This window comes from Mus musculus, chromosome 15 (assembly GCF_000001635.26).
Source record: "Mus musculus strain C57BL/6J chromosome 15, GRCm38.p6 C57BL/6J".
Lineage (NCBI taxonomy): Eukaryota > Metazoa > Chordata > Mammalia > Rodentia > Muridae > Mus > Mus musculus.
Genome location: NC_000081.6, coordinates 89,526,895 through 89,547,595, shown reverse-complemented (window position 1 = coordinate 89,547,595; position 20,701 = coordinate 89,526,895). Strand labels below are relative to the sequence as shown.

General features: G+C 50.5%; 1 protein-coding gene across 12 annotated transcripts in view; it reads right to left on the bottom strand.

Annotated features, from left to right (window-relative positions):
* Shank3 (SH3 and multiple ankyrin repeat domains 3) overlaps positions 1-20,701 on the bottom strand; it is a 67,249-nt gene that overhangs the window by 12,666 nt on the left and 33,882 nt on the right. For 7 of the 12 annotated variants that reach the window (XM_030248673.1, XM_006521224.4, XM_006521221.3 and 4 more), the window contains 8 exons: positions 16,178-16,253; positions 15,888-15,970; positions 15,377-15,501; positions 15,135-15,267; positions 14,142-14,222; positions 9,558-9,581; positions 4,366-4,496; positions 3,718-3,802 (listed from right to left, as the gene is read on the bottom strand). In XM_030248673.1, coding sequence (XP_030104533.1) covers positions 3,718-3,802; positions 4,366-4,496; positions 9,558-9,581; positions 14,142-14,222; positions 15,135-15,267; positions 15,377-15,501; positions 15,888-15,970; positions 16,178-16,253 — 738 coding nt within the window. Of the gene's footprint in view, positions 1-3,717; positions 3,803-4,365; positions 4,497-9,557; positions 9,582-13,189; positions 13,229-14,141; positions 14,696-15,134; positions 15,268-15,376; positions 15,502-15,887; positions 15,971-16,177; positions 16,254-20,701 lie in introns of those variants that run through there. The other 5 variants (XM_030248675.1, XM_030248677.1, XM_017316717.2 and 2 more) reach the window with 4 other exon arrangements.

The following is a 20,701-nucleotide window of genomic DNA, read 5'->3' as shown; positions in this document are numbered from 1 at the left end:
AAGGATGCTGGCCATTGAATGGCTTCTCTGGACCCAGCGCCACTGGCTAGTCCTATCCTCCACCCCATAATGGCCACAGCCCCACCAAGGAAAGGCGAAAGGGAAACAGCAAGAGCTCTGAGCAGGACACCCACACTCCATGCCATGTCCTGTTGCAGGTAGGGAGAGCTCTGATGGAGGGTTTAGGAGGGACCCCACCCACAGTGTAGAGGCCCACTCCTACAGAGGATCTGGAACAGGACCCAAACTCTGACTGCCTGAACTGAAGCCAAGATCTCTCTCCAACCCCTGTGGGCACGGAGCAGGCCATGAGAAGACACCAGAAGAGTACAGGCAGCCCCCTAAAACTGTCAGAGAGGACCTACGGGCTGCTCAGGAGGTTCCCCATCAAGGATAAGCGAAGCAACTCAGAAACAAAGTGTTGGACAAGCCAGAGTCATCGGAAACCTGGATGGTAACCAGAGACGGGAAGAAAGGTGGTCAGAAAGGAGGACCCCCCCTCCACATATCAAAAGGAAAACATCAACATCAATGAGGGGACACAGGAGAGTGCACCCGTGCATCTGCAAGAACTGACACCAACAGCCAACCAGGGTAGGGGCTGGGAAAGCAGCCTCATTGGTTCCTTGGAGAGACTTTCGGGAATGGGCCTGCAGGAAACTAGTAAGTTGGTACCCTAGGCAGAGGCTACAAGTTAGAGAGCCTGGGCCGGAAGATGGAAGGAAGAATGGATGGGTAACAAAACTGGCATGTTCCAGGTCCATCCCTACTCTCTAATGTAACCCCAGGCCAGGATATAAGCATGTTCTCATTAGCTACACTTCCCTGAAAAGGAAACCCATCCTCTTGTCTAGAGATGTCACTAGTTCCCTACAGAACCTCCCTGTGTCTTTTCAGACAGGATGCAGACACGGGTGCAGAGTCCTACACTGCGAGGCTTGAAAAAGCCAAGTGGCCCATCCTAATGAGTAGAAGGCAGGCGTGGTGGAGACTCGTTACGCCTCTGGCTCTGTCGCCTCAGGACTAACAAGGCTAGGTATGTTGCAAACTTGAGCTTGAATCCCAGCTTCATGCAAGTCGCCTTTAGGAGTCAGTTTCATCACAGGACCTTATGTGCCCCCATCACAGGGCTATTTACAGTTGACAACTCAAGGCCGCAGGTAGCAACGCCACGAAAGATGGCTGAGGTCATCACCAGTGTTCTAAGGTCTGCCTCCTGATGTCATTCCTACACAGCACAGGGACACGTACTGAGCACTCACAGGTCTGTGTGCTAGGTGAAGCTATGTAGGAAGAGCTCGCAGAGACCTCAAGGTTACAGAAGACAGGCATGAAGCGTGACAGTGAGAGAGGGGGTGGAATTTAATACCAATGGCATGGTAGGTTGTGCCTGAGGATAAAAAAAAAAGTCACCTGCCTCGCACGGAATAGCGGTCTGTGCTGACACCAGACTAAAGAAAGGTGCTCTCTACCTGCCAGTCCACAACAGGGTCGTTTCCTGGGTGCTGACTGTATACTCCAGACACAGCCTGGAAGGAGGGGCTGCTGCAACTACTGCAACAAGGTTTAAGCTTGAGCTGTCCTTACTGGCTATATCCATATTTGCAGACTATAGTCCTGGGATCCCAACAGTTGTATTACGTGCCCAGGGACGTGCAGCCAGAACCTGGGGTGGGAGTCCACGGAGCCTACTCGGCCAATGCTCTTGCCGGCACACGGCAGTGCTCCAGCCATGGGGAACTAGAGTTGAGCACCTGCTAGCCCGCTGATGAGCTATATTTCAGTGGGAGGAACTGGTGGGCTTGCTTGAGGCTTATACAACAAGCCCATAGGTCTGGATCTACAGTAGTCAGCTCTGGGAAAGACCATCCAGGAAGAGAGAGGGCAGATAGGCAAACAAGGAACAAGGAAAGACTCATGCCACAGAAAGGCAGAAGCGGATAACCCAGATGAAGCAGGACAGGGCTGTTGCTCTGGGGACCTGAGACCACAGGAGCCCACCCGAGACTGGCTGGAGGGATATCAGGTTATAAATATACTGCAGAAAGCTTCCTTTGCCAGAGAAACGGGCTAGAGAACAGATCCGTGGCAAGAGGACACGGGGAAGACCAAGCTGTGGACGAGGTACAAGACAAGCCTGCTGTAAGACTTGTAAGGCAAGAAATAAAGAAACCATGGAGGACGCCCAGGATGCTTGGAAGAGCATAAAGCAGTGTCTCTCGGCACCAGAGGAACTGCAGTCTTCACCAGCTGCCCTTCTCCACCCAGCCACTTACGGAAGAATCACTGCCAGCCCACGAAGGACTCTACCATCTAGACGCCTGTGCTTTTTACACACTGGCCTCTATCACACGTTTGCCCCAGAATCCCCAGGAAAGGTCTGCTCGCCCTGTTATTCTAAGTATAAATGCTGTTTCTGTGTGTCTGCATCTCCGCAGTCACTCTCCATTTATATGTGTACCTTGACACCCACATTATAAACTGTTGGACTGACATAACTCTAGACATGTCACCTTCCAACTGAGACCCAGATCCAGCCTAGGGCCAGCTTATAGTAAGCAGGAGTCCCAGAATGGGCAACAGGCACACTCGGATAGCTGTTTGGCTTAAGCATGTATCCATTCTTAATGAGGTATAGGCAGGGAAGCTATGTGACTTTGGGGCAAGCCATTTTTAACTCCCCTTTAAAATAAATGATTTCCCACCCCCACATGGTTGCCGTAGGTATTAAATGAGCCAGCGTGCATATAAGCAGCTCATGTCTAGCCTGTAATTGGCCTGAACAGGAGTTTACGCTGATGTGGCACAGACGGTGAGTGTGGCAAGGGGTATAAGAACAGGTGTGGACGGATGTGTGGGTCAAGGAGACTAGATACCTGAGAAACGTGCAGACAGCAGGGCTTGTTAAGGACCCTGGCCTGGGATTAGGAGAAGACACGGCCAGGTGTGGAGTGTGATGGCGGGCAGGGACTAAGGAAGCTCCACAGATGGATAGACAGAAGGATAGACAGAAGGAAGGGAGCCCGAGGACACAGCCTTGAGTTGACCTACTCTTTGGATATGCTGAACAAATGCAGTGAGAAAGGAGGGGAGAGCAAGAAACTCATTCCCACAATCCTAGGAGTTTCGCAGAGGAGGGAACAAAGCCACAAATGTCAACCAAGGTCAGTGGAAGGAAAGCGGATGGTGCCAGCCAGGGGGGATGCCCCGAGGCTACTGCTGACCCTAGTGGGAGCAGCTTCAATCTGGCTTCGGAGAGACCCAGCTGCTTCAAATTCATAAGCATATGGAGACGAGAGAGAGCAATTACGGGTGACCTTTTGGGTCCGACCACTAAGGGACCTGGAGAGGATGCTACCTGGAGAGATGGCTCAAGGAAAAGAGTTAATTTTAGGTTGGGAAACTGGACCTGTGCTCTGGCTGACAGGACAGGAGAAGGCCGTGCTGGTAACAGCTGTCACCCGTGCATGGCAGAAATGACAGAGAGGAAGAGAAGAAGGACTAAAAGGGTGGCCGGGGATGGGGAGAGGCAGACGGGAAAAGAATTCCAAAGGTGTCTTCCCACGGCCCATCTCTGGGTGGAAGAGCAAACTCAGATCCATAAACAAAGTGGCATCCTTGAACTTTTGCAGAGAGAGATGGGGTCCTCCAACCCTGAATCTACCCACCCCAACCCAGCCATCCCTAACCCCAAGCAGTCCCTCAGCCCAGCCGTACCTACAGATTTGGTCCGTGGAATCCCCTTCCGCAGAGAGCCCGGCAGCTTCTCTGGGCCTGGGAGGCCCTGGCGCTCAAACAATGACTGTGGGGTCAGGGAGGAACATGGAAGTTCCAGGGCACTGGAGCACCCAGTTTTCCATCCAGCCCCACCCATTCTAGGCTAGACCAGACACCCCATACACCAGACACCCCAAAGGCACCGGTGCCCATGTTCATTTGGGGTCTGCAGCGTTATGGGTAGTGAAATGAACACACGATAGAAAGTTCAGACCCTGGGCATAGTCTGAGCAGAGAGGGAGAACGAATCCAAGGGTGCCAGGTGGGATACAGATGCCATCTGAATAGGGACATGCTGTTCCATAGGCTCGGCAAAGCTGTGGACCCTCCTCTGTGTTAGCCAGAGTAACACAGACTCTGACTAAGGTCAGAAGCATTAAAAGCTACAACCACAGAAGCGAACTCAACTACGGCCACCCTACAGGCTAACGTGGTCCCAAATGTCTCCCAGAGAGGCCATGAGAGTTCCACCTCCTCTGGAGAAGGGATCCAGATAAAGAACTCTTACCTCAGAAGAGAGGCGCATGACCCTCTGATCCCCAGGCCCGGACCTGACCATCCCAGAGCCCTGGCCCAAGGCTGGCTTACGCTGATCTCAGCAGGGGTGATCCTCCGGCTGGTGGGCCGCTGCTTGACAGTGGCCGCCCTCGAGTCAGCATCTGCAATGTCCGGCCTCAGTGTCGGCTCCGCGGCAACTGCCAGGATCTCATCCAACTTCTCTGCACAACCAAAGAGATGCCGCCTCAGCCGCAGGACTGCCACACCCACCTACGCGGGCATCGTAGCACTAACAGGAGCCAATGAGCCCTACCCACCACCCCTAGGCCTCTCACTGCCTGAGACCTAGATCTGACACCATCTGTACTCTGCAGACCCCAGGTTCCAGTTCCTTCACCAGCCAAACTCTCTCCTTAAGAAGACCCTGGGTACCTCAGTGGTCACTGCAAGTCACATACTTACACACGCCACACACTCCCCGAGAGAGAGAGAGAGAGAGAAAGAGAGAGAGAGAGAGAGAGAGAGAGAGAGAGAGAGAGAGAGAGAGAGAGAGAGCTGGGCAGTGGTGGCACACATCTTTAATCCTAGCACTTGTGAGACAGGAGGATTTCTGAGTTCGAGTCCAGCCTGGTCTACAGAGTGAGTTCCAGGACAGCCAGGGCTATCTATACAGAGAAACCCTGTCTCTAAAAACCAAAAGCTGGGGGTGGGGAGAGGGGATACTTTTGCTTATCAAAAAAAAAAAAAAAAAAAAAAGATGTACAGAGTTCAGTGTGGCATCACACCATGTCTGATGGTTACTGTTATCAACTTGACATAGAATTCAATCACCGGGCTGGAGAGATGGCTCAGCGGTTAAGAGCACTGACTGCTCTTCAGAAGGTTGTGAGTTCAAGTCCCAGCAACTACATGGTGGCTTACAACCACCTGTACAGCTACAGGTTACTCGTATACATAAAACAAATGAATAAATCTTTTTTTAAAAAATTAAAAAATAAGGTACGTCAATATTTTAATTTAAAAAAAAAAAAAGAATTCAACCACCTAGGAGACCAACCTCCAGACACACTGCAAGTCACCTGCAGTGACCACAGAGATAACCACAGGGATATCAGACTGGCGGCAGACCACTTAGATCAATTCCCCTTGGTCTCATCTCACCCAGTGCCTTCTCTCAGCACATGGTCTATCCTCCACCACTCTGCCATGGTAAGCTCCTTCTAGTAGGACCACCGCCACAGGGACAGACACTAACATTCAAGCAAGATATTCTGAGTGGGTAAATAAGATAATAACCAAGAGCTGGCCTGGCAGAGGGGAGCTATTTCCTAAGGAAAAAAAAAAAACTCAGGCTGGAGATCTAAAATGGCCTCGGTACTCAGATCCAAGAAGCTACAGTTCCTCCTTCCTTCCTTCCTTCCTTCCTTCCTTCCTTCCTTCCTTCCTTCCTTCTTACCCATGCAGAAAGGCAGCTCCGATGGAATGGGAGGTATGGAAAGTGTGGAAAGGACTCTCCTCTCCAAAAGCTTACTCAAACTCCTCAGACTTCAGAGCTATTTAAGGCTGATGCCTAAGAAGGGCTTGGCTGAGAGGAGCCAGGCGGCCTCGGGCATATTCTTGTCACATCCGCTATAAAATAAAAACCTTTGTGGAGTCGGGTTTACTTTTTTATTAAAGTTACTGGTTTTAAAATGGGACTCTGGGGGCTGTGGCGGTGGCTCTGTGAGTAAAGTACCTACTGCGCAATCATGAAGTCCGGAGTTCAGACTCCCAACACCCACATAAAAAGCTGAGCGGAGCTGGCGAGATGGCTCAGTGGTTAAGAGCACTGACTGTTCTTCTAAAGGTCCTGAGTTCAAATCCCAGCAACCACATGGTGGCTCACAACCATCCGTAATGAAATCTGATGCCCTCTTCTGCTGTGTCTGAAGACAGCTACAGTGTACTTACATATAATAAATAAATAAATCTTTTTTAAAAAGCTGAGCGTGGTAGTATATGTCTGTAACAGACAGATCCTAGGGACTCCCTGGCCAGACAGTCTAGTTCACATGGCAAGCTGTGGATGTGAAAGAGCCTGTCTCAAAGGGTAAGATGGAGAATGAATGACTGAGGAAGACACTCAGCAGGCAGACCTCTGGCCTACACACGTGCCTGTACAGGTGCACGCACATGCGTGCACATAGGTACACCACACACTCTCCTCAAAAGAGAGGAAGAAAAATGCTACTTTGGCTTATCAAAAAAATGTACAGAGTTCAGTGTGGCAGCACACCTTGTATGACAGTTACTGTGGTCGACTTGACATAGAATTCAGTCACCTAGGAGACCAGCCTCCAGACACACCTGTGAGGGATTCTCAAGATGATGGTGATTGATATGGGAAGGCCCACCCCAAACTCCAGCAGCGCCGTTTCCTTAGCTCTCATTCCTTCACAACTGCTCAAAAAAAAAAAAAAAAAAAAACCGAACAAACAAAACACCGAATGTTGACCACCCTCTTCTTCCTGATTTAGAGATGGAAAAGCCTTCAAACTGAGAGCCAAATATAAGTAAGCTCTTCCTGCCTTGAGCATGTAATTTCACTGTGTTTTCTCATGGCAGAAGGAAAGGAAATCCTGCAATCCCAGTCTTTGAGAGGCTGAGGCCAGACGACATGTTTGAGATCAGACTGAACTACAAGGGAAACCCATTTCAGCAGGGGAAAGGGTTTCAGAGACCTTTAAAGCGTCTGAAGGCTGTCTGAGATATGGTTCTATAACTCTTGCTCAGAGTACACTTGGGGTCAGGGCACCGGCGTGCTCTATAGGTTGGGCAGTGCCTTCCTCTTCCTCTCCCTCAGAAGCCTCAGGCTCCACCCGTCCCCAGACCATATCCAATTCTTGAAGGCTGTGTCTACCATTGGGGGACATTTGTCCTAAACACCCTTCCATTCTCCAAGAACCACTGCTGAAGAACGTCTATGGTCAGCCAGGACATCTCTTACTCTTTTCAAACCCAAACCGCAGCTGCTCACCAGCACCTACTGTCTCTAACCGAACAGTTGTTGTGTAGAAGTGAACTCACTCCTGAGGCTCTCTTATTGTATAGCGTATTGAGACTCGCACCTTGTACACTGACTCTGTTTAGATGTATACCCCTGAGAACCAGTGCCTTCATCTAGTAAAATAGTCACGAGCAGTGTCTATGCCATATAGGTCTAGGGGAAATTAGCACAAAGAAGCCCACAGCCATGCTAGCCAATGCAGCCCACACTGGCCAATGCAGCCCACACTGGCCAATGCAGCCCACACTGGCCAATGCAGACCACACTGGCCAATGCAGACCACACTGGCCAATGCAGCCCACACTGGCCAATGCAGACCACACTGGCCAATGCAGACCACACTGGCCACTGCAGATGCTGAGGACACAGCCAGGACATTTAGCTTATCTTCACCAATGATTCATGGGTTCCTCAGAAAGAGAATGCTCTACCCTACTGGAGGACTGAACAATATAGGACTTAGCCAGCAAAACAAGTTCCCACTGTAGAGAAATTGGTAGGGTCCAAGCATGGCTTTCAGTACCACCAGGTAACAATGCAGAGACAGACGCAAAAGGTCTTCTCATTTGTCTTTGCAATGAAATGATTAACTTCCTTTTGAACAGGTGAAACCACCACCCTGGCCAAGTCCTTGGTGCTGTGCAGTATGTGCCAAGTTTTCCATGGCTACTGCTGTCACCACCTCAATACCCTATCGTTGCTCTCCTGTTTCCCACGCACGAAATGTCGCCAACAGAGCATCACCCCAGATCACAGACCCTTACTACCATCCAGTCCAGAAACCACAGAAGTAAAGACAGAAGGAGAAAGGGCAGTTCATGACACAGTGATATTTCCTACCAAGGCACAGTCACCTGAGCCGTGGACTTAAGAGACTGTGTGTCTCTAAGAAACCTAACAGATCCAAGAGATCCGAGCAGTTTACACACAACGTCTAACAAAGCAACCGTTTAGGGTTCTGGTGCAATAATGCTGTGGCCAAGACAGAATTACTTCCAAGAGGAAGAATTTAAAAACTAGAAAAACTGAAATTACATATGAAAAGTTGAACTTTTTTCCCCAACATAAATCCACTACAGAATTAGAAAAAAATAATCCTAAATGATTTTAGATATTTAAAAATTAAATAAAATCCTTTAGGAACCAAGTGTGGGCATTCCCATCAGCCTTCCGTGCCCACTTCATCTTGGGTGCAGGGCAGAGTGTGTTGGGAACCCAAGCAGGGATGAAAAGAAGGGTCCATGGAAGTGACAAATCAGCCATTTCTCCCACATCTGGAAGAAGTGCATGACTATAGCCTAGCATCCTGGGAGCCCGACTGTCACAGAGTTAGGATACCGATCTTAACAAGAAGAGATTAGAGGGGAGCCTACTGGTCACATGCCCATCATGAGCCAGAGCTGGTCCCTCTACCCAGGCAGAGTCCAGGACATCAGAAGTAAGAGGGAGAGGGAGAGGGATGCTGGATGCACAAAACCACACAGCCTAGGCTTTGGGTATATCTGAGCCTGACTCACATCCACTCAAGAGGCAGAGGTGACATCAGAAGCCAGGTAAGACTTCCCCAGATGCTGGACCTCAGTACCCAGTCCCAGCCCTGGTGTCTCTGACCCCACACAGACACTGTGTTCCCTGCAGCCATGCTGGACACACAAACCATATGACAAAGGGCCTCAGAGGACACAGGGGTGGACCCTGAAGAAGAGATGGTGAACTTAACAGCCCAGGGGTGGGGTGGGGGTTCGGAGCGGGAGAGTTTAGCTCCTTTTCCAGAGCCACCAGATTCAAACTCCTACCCAAAGCAGCTTTGCTCTGGGCTACAACTCACCAGCAGGAAACTGGCTTAGGGCAAGGAGGAGATAAAAGATACAGCACAGAGCAGAGTTGAACACCCTGTCACTCCCATCCCAACACAGCCCAAGCACCTCACTCCTCCAAACTCCACGGCCTGACCCCCAGAGGCCATCCCCTCCCCAGCTCTGGGTCTTTCTCCCCACCACACTATCTTCGGAGGTTACACCCCCAGCTCACCTAAACCCACAAGGACTATGGTTGTGCTCCCTATAACTCTTGGGGATGGCCCTGGGAACTTCTTTACCATGTCTCTACCAGATCCCCAAGCTGGAGCGAGATAAGTATGCCAGACTCCAGACCACTCTGACTTGGATTCATCACACACCAGCACCCCTCGGTCGGGACAGGCAAGCCAGGCCTAGAATCACAGCAGCAGACTTACCCCCTTTTCTTCTCCGAATGGAAGCTGAGAATTGAGAAACAGAGCAAAGGGAGTTTAGAGGAAGATCGTGGCACGGCCCCTGGGCCATGCTGCACAATGATGTCTGGATCCTGTTCCCCATTTCCCCACCTCCCCAACAACCAGGTCCTGCAGACCTGTCCCCATCTGTACGTCCTTCTGAGACCAGCAGAACAAAGCCTACGGATGCGCTAAACCTCTAGAGGAGAACAAGCAAAAGCAGGAAGACACGCCGTGTACACACGAATACTCACAAGCATGCACACACACACATGTGCACACATGCACACACGGAGATGTGCACAATTAAACTGTACTTGAAGCAGCCAGATGTCTGTTCAGAACAAAGATAGAACTACAAAAACAAAGGTTCAAGTCCACTATTCACCAAGGTGGTCACCTTTGAACACTCCGCACTGGGATTTTTGGGGGGGGATTGGGTTTTGTTTTTGCGGTACTGCAGATGGAACCCAGGGCCTTTGAACAGGCTGGGCAAGGGCCGCCCTAAGGATACACACCTCCATATCCCAAAGCAGGTGTGTAACGGCAAGCAGGGTCCATATTTGGTAAAGAAATCTTCTCCAGACCAAGGCAGTGGCAGGGACCTAGGCCAACCTCTTATCACAAAAGAAAAGACCCAGGAATTGAGGGAAGTCTTAATTTCACCTAAATAAATGAACAGGGACAGCTTGCCCACACTAGGTCCCTGATGTGGGTCCCTGCTAACCCATGTCCCTGACTCAAGCTGACCATAGGCATATTTGGTAAGGGAGCCCCAGACAAGAAGAATGGAGACAGGGTGCTCTGTGCTTCTTCCCCACCCTCTCCCCCCACCTCTTATGAACAACCCTTCTTAATATGAGATGTGGAACCCAAATTGACCTTGAACTCACACTCTGTAATCCAGACAGGCCTGGAACTCACAGCAATCCTCCTGCCTCAACCTCCTGAGCAATAAGTATGTGCCACACCACAGAGTGTTCCCAATGATTTGTGCCAGACGCCACCGCTTCCATTTTACTTAATTAATTAATTTAATTTGGACCAGCCTCTGCTCACTCCATTAGTTCTGAGGAACTCAACTCTCTTCTTCCTCCTACCTTGCCCTGCCTCCTCCTCTCCACAGCATGAACCTCAACCCCTGCACCCACTTCCCCCTCACCACACACTGGCTTCTTCTGCCCAAGTGCTCAGGTTACCTCTTTGACAAACATGGCTCCTAAAGAGACTGCCAGTGACTGGCAGGATAGGCATGTTTATAACAGTAGTGACTCAATATGTCTTATTTCTACCTTTCAAAAACACAAACAAATCCAGGAATGATAGAGCATGCCTGCAATCCTAGAACTCAAAAAAATACAGGCAGTTCAAGAGCTGCCTAGACTACGGAATCACCCTGTCTCAAACAAACGAACGAAAAAGAACAAGACAGTGGATTGTGGGATGCTCAGCGATTTGGAGAATGCTATGCTGGTCTGCCTTTCTCCAATCAGACATTCCCAGAAGGACCAGGTCCCCTCCCAAGATAGTTGTCTTTGTGTCGGGGTAGCTTTTCTCTAAATACAGGCCCATTTAGAACCTTGGTTCAGTTTCAATAGCTATGATCCTGGGCGCAGAAGTATAGGCAGAGGCTCCAGCTGAGCTGTTCCCAGACCCCTTCTAGCCTCTACTCAGAAATACCATGATACCTCTGGGCCAGCAAGATCTGTAACTGTAGTTACAACTACAGTTGTAGTTCTGGAGCAGAGGAAAAGATTCAACTCCTCTGCTCCCATTTCTACAGGCAAAAGCCATAGCCCGGCCCGACAGAGCTCTTCCATTCCCACAGCAAGCCTCTAGGGTCCTGGAGTTCAGAGTTCAGGATGGATAACACCTCTTAGTAGGAAGTAAGAAGAGCCCTTCTGACCTGGTATTAGAACAGCTTCTAGCAAGACTCCAGGACTGTGCACCAAGGTCCAGTCAAACCGAGCTGTGTACCATATTGGTTTATCCATCTATGCCATAGGTCTGATCTCTAAGACTGACCTGGGTTAGATTAGACCCTAGAGCCTGAAGTCTGTGGGTGTCTCTGCTCTCTCTAGTCAGCCAGTTTGGCTAGGATAACTTTAATCGTCTTCTGTCTCTATCACTGCTGAAGAAGCCTAAAGTCAAACCATCATCGCTCACTCTGAGCCGCTGACTCCCTCTACCGGCGCTGGTATTTTTAAACATCTTTCTGCTTGTTGGTGGCATTTTAAATTTCTGCCCTGACAGATCATAATTTATTTGTGACATACTTCTTCAGAAAGGAGTCTCATAATATCTGTTTGCTTTTGGGAGATTCTTAGCCTTTCTATTCATTTCCTCTGGAATTCCTATCAAGTAGATGCTGAGGTCTCCGTGTTTGTCCTCAGGTCCCCTAACTGGTCCTTCATGGCCATCTCATCAGCTTCCTAAGCTGATTCTGGGTGGTCTCAGCCTGATCTCCTCGCTCACTGCTATGGCTTTGCTTTTTTTTTTTTTTTAGTAAGTCCTGGATTCTGTGTCTCCAAGCCACAGACTCTTCTGTGTGCAGCTTTCTTGTTTGTTTGTTTGTTTGTTTGTTTGTTTCAATAAGTTAAGGACCATCGCAAACTTCCTTGCTGCTGTTGTTCGCACTATCCTGCTAATTTCACTAATTCTGTGACGTTTCCTGCCTTTATATAACTGAAACCTTTTACTTTACCCTCATGCTCTTTATCTCCAGTCCTTTTCAAAAAAAAATTTTTTTTTAGATTATTTTGAGTGTTTCTGTCTGCATGTATGTGTGCGTAACCATGTTCATGCCTGGTGCCTCAGAGGTGAGAAGGGTTGGATGGTGGAGACCCACTATGTGGGTGCTGGGAACCAAACCTGGGTCCTCTTCAAGAGCAACAAGCGCTCTTGAGTGTTGACCCATCACCCCGGCCCCTCCTTTTTTTATGCTAATCCCAGATTCTATGGTTGCTTCTGGCTTTTCCAAGTCCATAGCACCTCTTCAAGCCTCACAGGGGCTTCAGACCACAGCACCGCCCTTGAGAGCCGCCATCAGGAACTGGAAGTACCTGGTTCCTATCCCTTTGGCTTTGGTTTCCTGCTTTATTTCTGAAACCACAGGATTCCTCCTCCTCTACACTATCCGTAATTTCTATTTTATTCGGAGGTTTATCGTAGAAAATCCTGCTCACGTCAGCCCCTTTTATCTTGGTAACTGTTTTCCAAACCAAACCAAACTTCAGTCAAGGCAATTGCCTGGAATGTAGCAACTCAGCCTATGGTCAGGACACGGTCAACACTGAGTCCATAAGCAAAAGACAGGGATAGTCCTGAGAGCCAGGATACGGGTTTCCTTTTAGGACAAAAGCCAGAAGACAGTCTGGGAATTTGACTAGGCTCAAACCACAAAAGCAAAGAGTGTTTCAATCTGTCACACATATTGGAATATACCCACCACGGGACTGTTGACAGTTACGATGCACCCACAATAAGGCTCTTAACAGTCAAACACATTAGCACATGCCCACAATGACAATAAAATCACATATATCTGCACATGCCTGTGATGAGACTAATAACAGTCCTATGTGTCAAGATGTGATCATGCATGTAGGACATACCTATGACGAGGCTGGCAAATGTCACATATCAGGACATGGCTGTGAATATGAGACATGCCCATGACAAGGTTAACTGGCATACGTGTCAAAATATGTCACGCATATGGGACGTGTGCCCACGACAAGGCTGGTAGCTCATATATTTGTCAAGATGCGCGGCTCATGTACATGGGACACGTCCCATGATGAGGCTGGACACTTCTATACATGTCAAAGCATCATAGTCATGTACATGAGACATGCCTATAACAAGGCTGGAAACTGTCCTACATGTGCGCATGCATACGAGATATGTGTTATGCATATGGCCATAATAAAAGCTGGCAGCCGCCCTAGGTCAGGATGGGGTACCCATTAAAGACTAACATACGTTTTTGTCCACCTCCTGCAGTTCACGAGGCCCCACCCCCTCACCGTGTTAGGGGTGCTCACAGATACCTCTACTAGGTCAGTAGACTCACTCGGCAGATAAGTGAGCAGGTACCAACCGAGAAAAATAAGCACAAAGGTGACCCGGCTCGTGCCAGGCAGATCCAGAAGCAGACTCTAGGTTGCTCTACCACTGCTCTCTGCCAGCTAAATCAAAATGCGAAGTCTTAGTGGAAAAGCACAGAACCGAGGACAGCTCTCACACACACATGCATGTGCATGCATGCGGGCATGCTACAGGGCCAGACCTTGTTCCCCAGCCATCTGTCCCCCTTGTCCCTGACCAACTCCGGCTCCTCATGCTGCCGAGTCCTCATCTCCTCCCTTGCTGTCACACTCCTCACCCAAGGTACCCACTTTTCCCCATCACTCCAGTCCCACCCCTAACTGCCGATCTGTCTCCAAACCCATCTTTTCTACCTTCTGTCTGAGCCCCCAGTTCAGTCCCACCGCCCTCCCATGCTACCTGCAGCCACCCCCACTTTGGCCACTCACCCACTGTCCACCCACCCGAAATGCTCACCAAGTTCCTCGAGCTCAGCCGTCATGGACTTGGACCGCAGGGTCAGCGTGGTGCTGGGAGCCCTCTTTGGGGGTGGTGGGGCTGCAAAGAAGAGGGAGGCCTTGGCCCTCCGGTCCAGCAGCAGGCGGCGCGGAGTGGCCAGGTGCAAATGCCACTTGCGCTCCACTGCCTGGACCTCCTCGTACTCTCTGGAAGAGGAGTCACACTGTGCCAAGATCTTGTTCAGGCTGCGGCTAGATGCAAACTTCTTCATGGCGTGAGGCACTCAGGGAGCAGTGGAGCCAGGGCAGTTGTGCCCCTAGGGCTCTTCAGACTCCCAGGACCAAGGCCTCAAATGGTAATAAAAGCACCAGCAAAGGCTAGGATGCTGGCTGGTTCTGCTCTGAGGATCCACCCTGCGGGCTCCAAGGCCCCAGTGAGTGGGCACCACCCATGGGGGCTGGGTAGATCTCCTGCCAGGCTACCTCCTGCCGCCTAAAGCACCCAGACCCAGGTACCACTGCTCTTTGTAAGACCAAAGTGTGGCCCGGCAGGCGGCACACCTGGGCTGGGCCGGCGGCAAAGCCTCTTAGGCCCAGGCGGTGCCGCGTCTTTGGCGTCGGCGCGGGGAGAAGACGCTTTTCCTCTTCCCTCAGGTGCCGCCTCCCCCTTCCCTGCACAATAAGCAGCAGCAGCAGCAGCGTCAACCTCACGGTTGCCATGACAACCCGGCCTCCAGGCAGCTGCTGGCGTCGGAAAGGAGGGCTCTGCCACACCAGGGCTGGGGGGATTCACAGGAGAAGGGGAGAGGGAACTGAGGAGGGGTAATCTAGGATCAGGGATCAGAGGCCTGGTCAGAGGTCAGGCATCTAACACCAAGGACCTGTGCAGCAAATAAGGGCATTTTATCTCATCTCAGGCAGCAATGTGATGTCAGCTGTGTAGGATCAGAAATGGAAGAGGAATGTGGGCTTGAAGTCAAAGGTCTGAAAGCCCAGCCATCAGAACCCTCACCTCTGCGCCGAGCACCATCCTCCTCGGGTTTCCTGGTCACAGACACAACCTTCATGACCAGGCGGTTGCCACCCTGACGGATGAGACCCACCACTTGCTTGTGTCCAACCTTCACGACATTCACTCCGTTCACCTGGGATAGACAAGCAGCTAGGTAGTCAGAGGCCAGCTGTCCCCTCTTCAGGTGGCAGTTAGTAGTGCTCTCGCCCCCTCCTGCTGGACAGGGTCGGGACGGGCCTCACCTCAATGAGGAAGTCCCCAGTTCGAAGTCCAGCCCTCCAGGCCACACCTTCCACATCTACAGACTCAAGGTATTGGAGTGCAGGGAAGGCAGGTGTGGGTGTAAACTCCTCAATGGGGGTCTCTGCTGCAGGGAGAGCAAGATAAAAGGCATTCACAAGCATAGATCATGTCGGGGAGCCCCAAGAAGCCACCTGACTACTAAGGCATAGCAATGGGGTGGGAGAGGCAGCAGGTAGGGATATCCAAATGACTGTACATCCCTCTGTGAACTTCCACATTTACCCTCAGCAAAAAGATCTCTGTTTCACCAGGAGCAGAGATCCCCACAAGGAAATGAAAGGCTAAAAGGAGAGGGATCCACTGTCTTGTACCCCAGTATGTTCCAAACCAAGACATATAACCACGGGGGGTGGGGGGGAAGCAGAGGGCTTTAAAAGGGGAAAAGGGGCAGAGGCAGGCCACAGAAGACATTGACAGCAATGCGATACCCCCCAAATTCACACCCTTTACCTTTGGCTCCCCGGAGAACAAAGCCAAACCCCTCATGGTCCCTTTTCTGCAGGATAGCCACCTTATCATCGATGACATAATCGCTGGCAAAGGAAAGCAAGGTTGAGCTGGGAGGTCTGCAGGGAGCCTGGCAGTCAGGCTGAACCCACAGGGTCCCATACACACCAGACCACACAGAATGACAAAGGCAGAGGAAGCTAGCCACCCACTCCCCATACCCTGACTTCCCCCTTTCACTGGACACCCTAGGCCCTGCTACTGTCCCTGCGTGTCCACACCCCTGCCAGTACCTGTGTGAAGTGAGGCTGTCATAGGAACCCACAGTGTAGTGGCGGAAGAGACGCTTCGTCCGGTCCTCTCTGGTTTCTGCGGGGAGCATCAAAGGCTAAGAAACAGTCGTGACCCTCCACCTAGCTGAATTTCCCCCAACTGCGCTGATCAGTCTCTGCCCCCACACTCTCTGGGCCTCGATGTGAGTGGGGATGGGGGTGGGGGCAAATCCTAAGACCCAGGGGCCTAAAGTCCTAAGGGAGTAGAGCTCAGATAACCATACATAGAATTCTGGCCTCTGGGAGTTAGAGCCAAGGGGAAACCAATGGTGCTCATCTCTCCTTACTTAGCATGCATCTAGACACCATACAAGGCCAGCATGGTCCCGTCTGCAAGCCTCAGAGATGAGAGTACATGAATGTGTGCTTCACAGTCAGGTATAAATGCTGGGTTGGTGCTTATGTGTGTCAAACGAGAGCCATGGCTGCTCTCCGTCCATGAGCTCAGGATCTAGTAACAAACATGTGTTTGTGTGCACAGGGGTTGAGCTCACACACATGTGTGTGCTGTGCTACCAGCCTATGTGTGCACCAGGAAGGAAGCATCCCAAGGTGTCCACCGATTTCCTCACAACAGCACAAATTCAAGGAAAGAAGAAAAAGGATTATAAAGTGTTCAGTCCCCTGCCCTGACTGTATTCCACAGGACTATATACATATCTGTCCTTTGATCTCAAAGTCCTTCGTGAACACTGTGGACCTGGCCAGGACATACCTCTTGCTGAATCTCACTTAGCCTTGTAGATTTCCTGAAGAAGGTTCAAATCTACAACTAGACCCTTGAAGCTTCAGAATGGCTCCTCTAGCAGCACTTGCAGTACCACAGATGGCCTCAAGATGGCGCCACCACAGTTTTCAATTTCATTCCTCAGCATCTCTCCCCTCCTTCACCCTCTCTTGCCATAGCATAGCCCTTCTTACTTTTTACTTCAACAGTCATTTACCGACCAGGCACTGTTTATTTTAGAACAGAGCAAAGTCTCCGCCTTTAAGGGGTTAATAAGCCATTCTGAGACATGGAATCAACAAGCAATGAATACAAAACGCCAGCTAACAGGAGAAAAGCAAGCAGGAAAAGGGGGACGAGTCTAGGGATAGCAACAGCCTCATCAGAAAGAAGAGCTGAGCAGAGACCCCGACCGTCAGGGGAGCCGCCTGTAGATGTGAGGGTGCAGGGCTTCTGGGGGTGAGGCAGGCAAGGCAAAGACCACAGCAAAGGCATTAATCTGGAGCAGGCAGGAACTGTGTGGAGTCTGCCAGCAAGAGGAGAGGGAGGCACGGGGATTTAAAAGAGAGACAGACAGACAGACAGACAGACAGACAGACAGACAACAGGAGGAACCTGTGATTTTTTTTTTTAAGTTGGGTTCCGTACTGTTTTGAGTTTTTAAAAGATTTTGGTTTTTACTTCCTGTGTTTCCCTACACGTATATATGTGTACCACGTGTATGCCCAGTGCATTCACAGGCCTGATGGGGGAGCTGAATCCCCTGGAGTGGGAGTCATAGAGATTCAGGTGGGTGCTGGGTACCAGAGTCCTACAGTACCCGTCACGACTTTGAATTGTTTTTTGGTTTGGGGCTTTTTTTGGGTTTTGTTTTTTTGTTTTTGTTTTTGTTTTTTATTTTTATTTTTCCTTTTTTAAAATTTATTTATTTATTTTACACTCCATATTTTATTCACCACCACCACCCCCAGTTTTGGGGGGTTTTTTTTTGTGTTTTGTTTTGTTTTGTTTTGAGAAAAGTATCACTGCATACAGTCTGAGCCTTGAGTTTAGGATTATCTGTCTCAGTGTTCTGAACGCTAGGCTTACAGGCACGAGGCCACCATACCCAGCAGAAAGATACAGCTCTTTTATGGCCTGTCTTCTCAGCAACGACGAGATCCTTGAAAGCGAAAGACCAGATGTCATGACTCCTGTGGTCCCAGTGCCCAGCAGAGCATCTGGTACGTAACAGAAGGCACACAACTGGCTAGGTGAGTGTGTGCATGGGGGATGCGTGGGCAAACGGATGAATGTAGGAAGAGAAGGAACATAACCCAAAAAAGTAAATGCATAGATGAATGGGCGGGATGCTGAAGGTTTGAGGGAATATCGGATGAGCCGAAGGATATACAGGTCCATGAGGGGATAGATGGACGGATGGATGGACGGGTGGATGGACGGATGGATGGATGGATGGATGGACGGGTGGATGGATGGATGGGATCTATGAGTGGAAAAGGGAAGCTGGGTGGGCTGCTGGATAAGTAGGTGGACAGAAGGAGGAGCAGGTGAGTTAAAAGGCAGGTGGAAGAGACAGGGTGGAGCAATGGTTAGAGCACCTTCCCATCAGATGACACGGCTATCAAGAAAAGTCCCAGTCCAGACTTCAGGTCCCTCTTGCTTTGTGCGAGACTCTCGATAAGTTAACCCATCAGTCACATCTGAACCTCTCTCTCTCCACAGTAGGAACCGTCACGTCGGGAGGCCACAGGGCTCTAGTAGCCTGTTTGACGAGGTTCTAACAGCCTCGTTCGGGCCCCATCGACTCGCTTGCTTACCCCTTCCCGTCTGTCCCACTCTAAGAGACAAATGTACACCTGCCACCCAGTCCCGAGACCAGTGCAGATGAAGCCTCGCCAGCACGTGTGCGGCCCTCCTCAATCCCTCCTTACCCCACGCACATCCTTCTTCAGGCTGACCCGGTCACAGATACACTACGCTAGCTGATCCAGGCCTGGGAACCCAGCGGTGGACAGGAAGCCTCCGGTTCCACCGCTCTCACACTAGCATGGCCTTAGCTCATCCCAACTCACCTCTCTGCCCTGCCCTCCCCAGATCTTAACCCTAGGAGCTATGCAGAGTTAAGCAGCCTCGCCCTGGTCAGGTCCTATTTCAAAGCATCTTGTTTTCTTTTTTTTTTTAAATTGTTATCAACCAGACAAACTATTTATTATATAACACAGATTCGTGTGCTCGTTTTATTAATCACACACAGGAAAGCCAGCTGAAAGGAATGTGCCCAGCACTGGCTCCCAAATGGAACATTCTCTCCGAGTGGAAAGAGGAAGGCAAACAGGATGGGAGGTTATGTCAGGCCTTGAGATGTGTGCACTAGCTGCATTCCTCAATTCCTGCTAGAGCGCTGCTGGAGGCCAGACTCTTTGCTCAGGTAAAGACCAGGACCTGGGTCCTAGGAGACACTGACCTAACCTCTACCCCAGCACGGCTTCTATCCTTGGTCTTTCATAGTCCTCCTTCATTCCCACTCTGGTTCCTGAATCAGAGTCTGGAGGGCTGGGGGTGGGGGGAGGACTGTTGGAAACAAGTTCCTGTTGCTAGGATGCCCTCTGCAATCTGGCACAACTCAGCCTAAGTCCCAGACAAGAAGTTCTGCCCAGAGCAGCAGGATGGGTATTGTAGCTGGGGTCAGAGGGAAGCCATTATAGCTCCTATACCCTCCCCAAAGGCAGTCCCAGCAGGGCCCTCACCATATGGTCATACACGTAGCTCTCAATCACCTAGGTGCTTTTGAACCCCACTCCCTCAGGTTATCTATGATAGCTATGGCCCTGTTAAGAGGTCCCGTGGTTGCTAGAAAGCCTGCAGCTCCATCACCCCCACACCAGCTGCTCTGTGGTCCTCTCCTGTTGACCTTGACACATTGTCCTCACCACTCTGCCCTGCCCAGATCTTCTTCATCTTGGCCCTAAAATATCTGCTCGGTCAGCTCCTACTACAAGATCTCGTTCTTTACCTTGACCCCCAAGGACCAGGCGACTAAGACTCATGCTCCCCCCTCCAGCCGTGCCATTCCTCACAAAGCTAACTGCTTATGCAGCAAAACAAAGAACAAACATCCCCGCCCCCTGTGGGTAGTGACATCCCAGAAACATACTAAACGCTGGCACCCCACCTCCCAGGATTGCTAGGATAGGTCCACAGCTCCATTCATAGAAAAATGCTAAAACTCATGTCTGGCGCTGCTCAAATACAGAAGTTGGCAACGGGCATAGTTCTAGAATGCGGTGCTGGATCTCCACAAATATGAGGAACCCATCTGTAAACTACCCGGGGAATTCAAGTGAAACAACACCTTTGCTTTGAGCCTCTTTTTTTTTCTTTTTTTATCTTTTTTTGGCTTCCTCAGGCTAACCCCGGATCTTCGGTCTCGGTGTCCTGTGCATCCAGGGGTAACTGGATCCCGCCCCCTCCCAGTGGCCTGTGCACCCGGGACGGGGTACACTTGCCATAACCACTGACAGCCAGCACAAGGTCCGGCTTGAAGCAAAACTGACCAACATCTGCTCCTCTTGGATTCTGACTCCAACGCAGACCTCTCTCCTTCCTAGGTTTCAGAATGACGGCCAAACGATCCTGGATCCACAGTTCTCAAAACCGTACCGCCATCCGTAGGAAAAGCATACAACTAGCTCCTATTCAACAGGTGTGTAGCCCCTTCTCCTTGCTCTTTACTCGGTCCTGTTGGAACTGGGCCA